Consider the following 10,799-nt stretch of genomic DNA (forward strand, 5'->3'; position numbering starts at 1 on the left):
TGCAAGGCAACATTTTCAAACATGAAACAGAAGAACATGAATAATGTTTTAAATTTGTGGCATACTTTGCTAATTTTTTCACTGTAATTATATTGGGCAGTGGTGGGAAGTAACGAAGTACAAGTACTTCGTTACTGTACTTAAGTACAATTTTCGTGTATCTGTACTCAAGTAGATTTAATAATGGGTACTTTCTACTTTTACTCCACTACATTTTACAGTAAGTATCTGTACTTTCTACTTCACTACATTTCTACAAAAATGTCGCGTTACTCGTTACATCCAAGTCGCGTTGCGCTTTTTGTCCGTTAAAATGTGAAGTTCAGGGATTTAAGGTGGCGCCGTAAAATCCAAGCAATAACGTGACTTGGTGTCTGTTGTCGCCCATCGCTCCCCCTTTACTCGCACGCGGAGCTCCAGACATGCGTAGTGGTTTCCTCAGACGGAAGATGTCTGTCTGATCGTCAGTTATAAAATAGCGCTGCATAAATAATAAGATATGGCGACATGTAAAATAAGCAGCTCTTCGCTTTCACAGATGGTGGGACTTCGTCCAACTTTTCGCGTCACTTGGAAGGAAAGCTTAAAGAAAGGTAAGATCTGTGAACATGATGCTAACAAAGCTAGCTGTACTGAGACATATGCTGCATCTGCGATGAAAATAGGTTGTCACTCATGCGCTGAATTATTGTGTGGAGGTGTTGACTGAGGTGTCGCAAATATGGGACAACGCTGTGACCAAAGTCTGCATTGATATGACATTCAGGAACGATCCGATTCTTCTGGGCGGATCTTTACTCATTAAATTTATTTCAGCTCTAAGTATTTAATATCTAGGTGTTTAATGGGAATCTGAATTTTTCAGAAGCAATCTTTTGAGAAGCAAATTTGATAGGTAAAACTACATTTTTTGTTTCGCGTAGCGCGGGGTGCTGGTCTTGACTTGGCCTTGGGTAGGTGGTCTTGACTACAACTCTGCTAGGCTGCTCGGTTCCATGTCCTCCCCTGTCCACCCTTTCTGTTGGATTTCTTTCAAAAATAAAAGCCACTAGTAGCAAAAAAAGTGAAGTTCATGCTATGCTAGGACAGGAGACAAGATGTTTCCATCCCTGAAATTATGATGCATAGAATCACATATCTAAGTCTAAACTATGTTACAGAGAGTAAAGATAAAAACATGCTTTATCTGTGGTATTGTTCATTAAAATGGCACATTTCTAATGTATTAAAATTAAATACAACAGGTTCACTTAATGATATGTGATTAGGTATTATTCAGCAAGTACTTTTACTTTTAATACTTAAGTATTTTTAAAAGTCAGTACTTTTTTACTTAAGTACAAATGTTAATGTGGTAGTTTTACTTTTACTTGAGTACATTTTTGTCTGTGTATTTGTACTTTTACTTAAGTACATTTTTTGAGTACTTTCTCCACCACTGATATTGGCTCTGCATTAAATTGTTTTTCTGTCCCAATCTGGGAGAAGTTTAGTCATGAGGCTCTGAAGCAGAATTCTAGAGTTAACTTAAATCTTGTGTTATGATTGTAAAATTATTCTAATTCTCAAATGTAAAACATGTAGTTATTTATCAAACATAGATCAAGCCAGAAGAGAGAAAAAAAGTAAAAATATACAGTATGAGTAATGGACATGTATAGTAAAGTGTGCTGTGCATCAGCTCAGATTTAGTGTGCATTTAACCTGCTGGCATCTTAGAGAGTCATCCTTAACTTTGAATGTGCTGCAACAATGAAACACATTACCATATAAGTACTAAGTCTATTAGTCACTTTTCTTTAACCACTAGTGAGTCTTCATAAAAAAAAAAAATACATGGCGTAAATGCTGCTTGTTTTTAAAAAGAAAAACGAAAAGTGCTGTTTGCGCTAGTGACCTTTATCTAACAGTTGTTAGATAGGAAAGTGGGTTATGAAAAAGGAGGAAAACATGCAGCAATGGTCATCTTTGCTGGGACTTGAGCCCATGACAGTCGAATCTAGGACTAAGGCCTCCATAAATGGATTGTGTTGCACCACTGCACCCATAAATGCTGTTTTTTTGGAATTTACTCCATAGCTTTATGGTCTTCCAGAGTAATTAAATTTTCCTGACGAACCTTCTGGTTTGTACTGAGCAACAATGGTGACCACCTGCCCGGCTCCTTTCAGTGCAGCTGCTGCCTGTTCATGTGTGGCTCCACGAAGGTCAATGCCATTAACCTGTTTTAATAAAGCATCAATTCACAAGATGTTACCAAAAACATATTTATAAGAACTCATTTTAAAGCATACACAGCCATAAAATGCATTTCATCTTCAGTGTGGTGGATGGAATGGTGAGTGAAAGAAGTGAGCATAAAATGAGAATCATTTTATTTAAGAACATGAAATGAAAATGTGATAAAATATATTTCTGTTTTTCTAATACACTGATGTTTACATAAACAGAAATTCATAGTCATGGTCAGTTTAAAACGGTAGCATCAAAAGAGACACAACATTGCTTAAAAGTATAAAAATAGTGTGCAAAGACATTTAGGTGAGGTCAAGTGAGAAAAGTTATTGTTAGATCAGAAAAATCAGGTCATTGCAAGAACATTGTCTAATTTCATCTTCCAATTACCATCTCTTGATGATAACTGGAGAAAAATGTAACCGCATGTGGTGTCACACTGACCTAGGAATCTGCAAAGTTATAAAGAACATCAAAATGACGAACAGTTTTGTTTGACTGGATTTTGCTTCTTCTGTCCACTAATCTATTTATATTTTTATATTTATATACTTCAGTTAAAAATACATCTAAACAATGACTGAATGGTTTAGAAAGCTTTTCATTAAATATGAATCGGTATTCTATTTAAAAGCAAAAGTCTGTCAAATGTCTACAATATGTTCCTGATGTTTGCTACAACTCTTGATGTAGATGTGTTTTAGCCAAGATGTACTGACAGGCAAAAAAACAAAAACAAAACAGCAAGAAGACTTGTTAAGAAAAGACCCTAAACTAAAGAGTTAAAGATGTAGTAATAATAATAATAATGATAATTAATAATGTTATTACAGCAAGAATAAATATCTGAATTATAGACTTTGAAGGGTTGTGTCAATTCTATCATAGTTAAGTTGTGTAGAGCATTTCTCATCGAAAATAGTGATTAACTGAAAATGTTATAATGGATCTAACTGAGCTCCTTTGATAATATTACAAAGTATCATGGTGCAGCAAGAATTACAAAAAGATTGATTTGTTAATTCAATGGCTTGTCTGAAAGGAGTCTACAACACAGTTTTAACCTAAATTGTATTGGGTTAAAACTGTTTTGTTCAAACAATACAGTTTAGGGTTAGAATAAATGTACTTGAAAACAAGATAACAGCCATTCTTTAAAAATTTTTACATAACATTTAGCAAGCAACAGAAGAGCAAATTTTTATTTCCGTTACTTCTGTGATTGAAGTTGTAAAAATCACTTCATACTGAGCAAAGGCAGTGAACAGATAAAAGCAAAACATCACCTAAAGTCTAAGACAGGCAGTCCCCACTGTTACTGTTCCTCTTTGACAACTAGGCGGAGTGTATTTTCAGTACTTACAGATAGGATTTCATCACCTCGCCTCAACTCTCCACTAAGGTCTGCTGGGCCGCCTAATAAGATGAAGGAGACAAAGATGCCTTCTCCATCTTCTCCCCCCACTATGTTGAAGCCAAGGCCGGTGGATCCCTTGTGGAGTACAACTGTCCTAGGTTCCCTATAAATACAGTTTAGGTAATATATGAGCTCCAGGGAGTCTGTGGGTTTCAGCATTGTCAACTGTGATGGTGGAAGGCTGGATCCAAAGGATAATATACTGATGCTCTTCTCAGGCTGACAAACTTCAAGACTATTACAGCTCCATGTGGGGATGGTGCTCTATTTAGGTCCATTTGTCCCAAATGCTGAAGGCTCTCTCTCTTTCTTTTTTTCCTCACTCTCTCTCGCTCTCTCTTTCATCTAACAATTACCTGTCAGAGCCTGCCATCTACTGCTAAAATTGCAGAAGTCACATAAACTTTGTATCTTGTTAATGGAAGCCACATACGTTTTAGGAGGACCTCTAGCACTCAATGTGGTGGTGCAACGTATCCCAGCCTCGAAATAGTCTTGTGCAGCCACATTACACTGTGGCTCAAGAAAGACCTTAAATTCTGATGTCTAGGAACTGTGAAGTGGACAAGAACAATGGAAGGGTTTTTCCTTTCATGTAAAGGGACCCAAATCTGCAATCCATCGAACAACTTTACAGAGACTCCATAAAAAGTAAGATGACAGCATAATTAATTTCCTTTTCTGATTTCCTTTTCTGTAAACAGAAAAGGAAATTAATTATGCTGTCATCTTACTTACTGCAACGTCCCACAGATGTGGGACGTTGTGCGTTGCAGTTCTCTTAGAACCCATGTTAAACTAGTAAACTTACCAGTAGCATTCTGTTGAACTCTCCTCAGACCCTGGCCGTTTCTCAATACTCAAGAACGCAAGTACGTTCTTGAGTTCTTGGCAAGTACGTACCCGCAAGAACAGTTGAAAGTCCGTTCTTACCGAGTTCACAAGGACGCAGTATGCTAGTTCGCCAATTGGAACAGGGCGTTCTTGATGACGTCACTCAACTAGCGTAAATTTCAATAAATTCAATTTAACACAGGATGATTCCTGTGTTAAACTGAACAATTTAACAATTGGGACTGGATAATTTTATAATTGGGACAAATATTAACAGATATCAAATATACATAATTAAGGAAAAGTAATTTCTAAGTAGAAACACCTTCAAATTAACGGGATTAAGTTTTTTTATTACTGATTGAAAAAAGCTTAATAAAAAACAATATATCACCTCAAATTATTTTTTCAGACTTCTGTTACCAGTGAAGCTTGAATCTTGTTTGCCACCTTCATCAGATTATTTGCTTATAAAATATTTATTTCAAATGAAAAATCATAATAGATGGTGGCCAGCCTGTCATGCAGTTAACTGATTTCTTCCTTATTCCCCAGGTTTGCCAGGGATTCATAAACAGGGAAAGTTAAAACAATTATTTTATATTTAATGTTTTACCAACCTGCATCTGGCCAGAGTTCCTGTTACACAACTGGATGGTTATTTTATAATAACTACTAAACACTTATTAAAAACTTATGTTTACTTTGTTATCATAATCAAGTATACTCTAGTAAGATACCAGCATTGAAAGAGAAACATAATTTTTGTAGGAATATGTTTAATAGAATAACAAAAAAATAAACAAAAACAAGCAGATAATCAGTCAATAACTCCAGGAAATTCAGTGACTGTCAAAAGCAAATATTACCATAATTTAATAGTTTTTTTTTTCTTCTAAGAAGATGAAGAGACAGTGAAGAGAACATTGGCAGGACACGGGGATGAAGAGAACCTCCAGGAGTTTTTGGGAAGCTGGAAGTAAACCTGGAGCTCACCTGAAGAGCTGCCTGCATAAAACAATGAAAAATAAGAGTTCACTCTCATACATGAAATACCAATCCAAGGGAAATGTGTTTTTTTTTATTTACAAATTAAAGTATGATTCTCTGATCATGAAGGGACATTGTATTAAAATATTTTTCTTACTACGAATTTAAATGCCCCAAAACAGTTAATTAGCGAGTGAAACTAATTGATTTTGAAAGTCTGTGTCAACACAATTTATAAAATACCAATATTAACTAAATAAATATAAAAAATAGAACAGATAATAAGCAGCGGAAAACAACAGTCACTTGCTGAAAACAGGCTGCGGTTAGCGGGGAAAACACGTTCCAACCGCCCGTTAAACTGGCAGCTCCTCCGGTCTGTTAGCGGAGCTATGCTACTCCGAAAAACTCCGTAGCAATTATTAAAGTAAGAATATTCTGGATGAACTGAATGGATAGACGAAGCTATAAGGTCTACTTTCTCGCCTAAAAAGAAATTTAAATGAGTTTTCGTGGCATTTAATGGTGGTAAAAATGCAATACATTTCTGTACTGACCTTCTATATTTACCGCTGCTGGTGGCGCATTGCATTGTGGGATATCTTCCTGCCTCAAGTCCGCAGAAGGATGCATTGATGCATCCTCGATAAAATGGGCGGAGCAAGAACACATCCGGGTACTTTGAGCGGTCTTGCTTGGATGTGTACTTTGAATAGACCCTTTTCACATGACGTCACACAACCTCCGTTTTGGCTCGAAGCTGTGTATCCTTAGTTCCGGTGTACATAGTAAGTAATGATAAAGTTGTCTATTTCATATATATATATGTAAAATGGACACATATATATCTATATATATCTATATAGAGACATATATATAGAAAGAGAGATTTAGAAAAAAAAAAAAAAAAAAAATTCCCTTCTCACCCTCCGCGGGTGGTCTCTTTCATCCTCTGAGCTCGGGTCCTCTACCAGAGGCCTGGGAGCTTGAGGGTTCTGCGCAGTATCTAGGCTGTGCCTAGAACTGCACATTTCTGGACTGAGATGTCTGATGTTGTTCCTGGGATCTGTTTGAGCCACTGCTCCAGTTTGGGGGTGACTGCCCCGAGGGCCCCGATGACCACATATATGACAATGACTAATAACGGTTATCTAACACGTAAACACTGTTTTATAAAATACAGAAAGTGAACCTCTAAACGTTACAGCGCTGACAGAGAGTATATTTTTTCCTAAATATGGCTAAAGCTGCTGCTAGGTGGTTTACTCTCCGATCGGAGGTTGTTTATTTTATACAGTTAGAGAATGGTGAATTTACAATGATTAATAACAGCTATCTAACACTTAAATGCTGTTATTATTAAACTTATCTTTTATTATATCCTTAAGATTATGAGAATGCGGGAATTTTTCAGCTTGGTTCCCAAGGCAAAATCACACCGGAAGTAAAGATACCCAGGTTTGAGTTATGGCGGCCATTGTCTGACGTCACTGTGAAAAGGGTCTATTGGAACAGTACTTGGGCTGCTGTCGATGACGTTTCACGAGGACGCGAGAACACAAGTACAGACAAGAACGCATATTGAGAAACGGCCCCTGTCTTGAAACAGCATTCAAGGCAGGAACCAATTCACAAAATATCCTGATTGCTGACTACCTCACCATTCAACAGCAGATGGGGCACAAACGTATGAAGCTGCTCAAAAACATTATGTAGGCCTGGTTAATTTTGGAAGCTGCTGCAGGTATGCAGCTTCCAAAAATAACTATGGCTTATATATACTGAACAAAAATGCCCCATATCAAATGTTGTTGCCAGGTGGAGTCAACAACTGTAAGTGAGCATTTACTGACATTTTATTGTACAAAAGTAATGCATATTGTAAATAACTTTGTTGATGCATGTATGTAATTGATTTTTTGTTTGTTTTGTTGTTTGATGTTTTGATTTAAAGAGGGTTTTGGAGGGGGTTAAGGTTGCTAGGCGATATACCCGGGCTTCTAGCGGTAACTGTTGGCTGTTTTGGAGATAGTGCAGAGAGCGAGCATACGAGTCACAGTTGAGTGAAGACAACTAAAGGGTGGTTCAACTAAGGTCCAAGCAATTAGTTAAATAGCACTCGGTTGATGAGGGAACAAGGTGGGTGTTTTATCGAGAATATTGTATTTATTGAACATAATTTTTGTATTTTGATATAAAACGATGTTAATGTTTGATTAACTGTCAAACTGTTAAAACAGTTGAAATACATTTTGGTTAATTTGTAGTATAGAAATGTAGGTTAATTAAATACACGTGATGTAAATGTAATGTTATCACATAAAGTAAGTCTTATAGGTTGAAGGAAAAGGTTAGAACCACTAAGAATTACTAATGGTGTTTTATTTGTATGTTTATAGCTCTTACGGTGTGTTCATGTATAAAGGCTGTTAAATAAAGAAACGTGAAGCATCAGTTAAAGAGACCATCTTTTCAACCGGGACGCTACACATATCTTGGTTTGTGTATAATTTTTTCTCCAACTTGCTGTCAGTGAGCATTACTCAGTGCATGGATGGGGCATGTCCAGTAAGGTGATCAGACAAAATGAGCAACAACTGGCAATCCTTGTACTGGGGACAATAAAAGGCCACCCCGAAATGTCAAATTTTGTCACAAGTCATAATGCCTCAGATGTCACAAGTTATGCGGAAGCATGCCATTGGCATGTTGGATGCAGGGATGTCCACCAGAGCAGTATCAGTGCAGTAATGTCCATTATCAGACCATAGGCTGTTTAAGAGTTTGTTTCCAATAGACTGGCACTTCACATCAGCCACATGTGACCACTTCAGCACAAGATTGCCACATCAGGCACGACCGGTTAAGACCAGCGACACACACAGCTGATGAGACTATTGGTCTGCACAACAGACGCATCACACCTCAGACTGTCTGTAACCGCCTAGGACAGGGGTGTCAAACTCAATTTCACCGAGGGCCACTTCAGCATATTGGCCACCCTCAAAGGGCCACATTGACGGTACAAATCAGGAGTGCCCAGCTGCAGTCCTTCAGACTGCAACTTTTAGATGCATCCCTGCTAAAACACACCCCAGGCAAAAGGTTGACTTCCCTCATTAGCAGCAACTCAGTTCTGTAGAGCCTTATAATGAGTAAATGATCCAGGTGTGTTAGAGAAGGAACGCATCTTGCAGATGGTAGCTCTGAAAAACTAGACTTGGGCACCCCTAGCATAAAATGTATGAAAATACAATGTTAAAAATAAATTGAACACCTCATATTGTTAAATAACTCTTTGGAGCTTCTGGTTAGGAAGCGCATTCGAAACCTTTGTTTGAAATGGCGCGTTAAATTCAAGTCTCCATTACAGACCAGACAAAACTAAAGAGAATGCAACTTTGTGTTAATCCATTTGAGGAGCCGGCAGTTTATCTTGAGGAAATAAATGACGATGCAAAAGTTAATTAGATTGTAACATGCGCAGTGTGCTGCTCAACCACTGCGGAGGCAGTTACGCTACGCCACTGCGAAGAATTAAAAACCGCTGGGAGAAACTCATCCAGCGGATTTAACAAATGGAGCCTTCTTGGTGCACGTTACCCAGGAGAGCCGCTCTGGAGGAGCTGCAGACGTGACATCTGTCCGTTTCGGAGAAGCGAAAAAAAAAAAAAATCCTTAAAGCGCACACCGGACCCCGCAGGGTAAAACACTCAGAGTTCAGTTGATCTGTTTGGATCAGACAGATCCAACTGACTGATGAATTAGCGCAGATTTTTCTGCAGATGGGAACCAGGAGGAAGTGCGTTCAGACCCCAGCGGGTGAAGTGATGCTAATTTAAGTGAAGTCGCTTAATTTAATTTATTAAAAGTTATTGGGGCCTCAGTCAGTGGTTTTTTTGTCACTACGGAGAAAAATGTAGATGCATTTATCTGCTTAATTTGTGATGAGATCAGGATTCACGGTGAATATTCACTAAACCGCATAAAATGCGGCTAAATAGCGATGTTAATATGATTATAATTTCACGGATAAAAATAGTACAGGGCCAATTTTTTATTTTTTTTATTTTGTCGGTCAAGATAACGGATAACAAAAAAAGTCTAGCGCGACCTGCCGCCCTGACACCAACTCACACATCTTCATTCACAGTCTTACTTGTAGATCGATTTTTCTTTTCTTGGACGTTTTGATGTTAGCTTGTCGAAGTCTCAGTTTTATTCGCTGGTAAAATCAATAAGCAGCTTAAGGTGACTCTGCTGCTCTCTAGTGGCGAGAAGCCGTAATGTTGGCTGGTAACAATCGGAATGCATTATGGGAGATGTAGTTTGTCATCAATTCGTGCTCAAAACCTATTTTAAGTCAATCATGGACCTATAAAACGCTGGGGGGGCCACATAAAATGACATGGCGGGCCACATGTGGCCCGCGGGCCTTGAGTTTGACACATGTGGCCTAGGAGAAGCCAACTTGTTCAAAATCAAATTCCTCAACCTGATCCCTATCATGTTCAAAGGACTGTCAATCTGCTACAAATGCCCATACCACGATGTTATCAATGCTGATATGAAAATCAGTAATTACTGAAAATATATTTTCAGTTTTTCTATATATTGTGTAACCCAAATGTTCATAAAACTCTTAACTTTGACCTGGGGCATTTATATTTTTGTTCAGTGTAGTTATTTTCTAACTATAAGCCAGACTGCTTATTTTCACATGAGCCACTAGATTTCACCCAATTCTTGTTGATTTATTTAACAACAATTTTGATTGAAATTGCATATTCGACAAGACCAGAAAGACATCCTTCCTAAAATATTAGAATATAATGAAAAAGTTCTTTAAGCCCCATAATTCCAATCAAAAAGTTAAACTTTCATAGGATATAGATTCAGGGCCCACAATTTAAATGATTCCAAGTATTTGTTTGTTTCTTGTTACATAATTTGGGCTTCAGGCTCCACAAAAACAGGAATTCAAAAAATTTGAACATTCTGAAGAAATCAGCCTAAACAACAGTTAAGTTTTTGCAAAAAACAAAAAAACATTCAAATTAAAATATTATATTAAAATAATATCAATACTTGGTTGTGAATCTCTTTGTTTTAATGACTGCCTCAATGTGATGTGGCATTGAGGCAAACAGCCTGATGCATTGAGAGTTATGGAAGCCCAGATTTCCTTCGTGCCAACTTGTTGTTGGACCTGGTGCCCCTCATTTTCCTCTTGAGAATACCCCATAGATTCTCAATTTAGGTCCAGCGAGTTGGCTGGGCAGTCAAGCACTGTGATAGCATGTGCATCAAACCATAATTTGTT

The 10,799-nt window shown here is 37.6% G+C and overlaps 1 protein-coding gene across 1 annotated transcript in view; it reads right to left on the reverse strand.

Annotated features, from left to right (window-relative positions):
- Window positions 1-4,000, reverse strand: part of LOC106903426 (disks large homolog 2-like) — a 64,327-nt gene extending 60,327 nt beyond the window's left edge. Inside the window, exons 1-2 of the mRNA XM_014967211.2 lie at window positions 3,599-4,000; window positions 2,120-2,222 (exon numbers count right to left, since the gene is read on the reverse strand). Coding sequence (XP_014822697.1) covers window positions 2,120-2,222; window positions 3,599-3,811 — 316 coding nt within the window. The 5' untranslated portion in view covers window positions 3,812-4,000. The remainder of the gene's footprint in view (window positions 1-2,119; window positions 2,223-3,598) is intronic.
- Between the last annotated feature and the right edge of the window lie 6,799 nt (window positions 4,001-10,799).

The sequence above is a fragment of the Poecilia mexicana genome, unplaced genomic scaffold (assembly GCF_051168715.1).
Source record: "Poecilia mexicana isolate PSO_F unplaced genomic scaffold, ASM5116871v1 scaffold_14, whole genome shotgun sequence".
NCBI classification, from domain to species: Eukaryota; Metazoa; Chordata; class Actinopteri; order Cyprinodontiformes; family Poeciliidae; genus Poecilia; species Poecilia mexicana.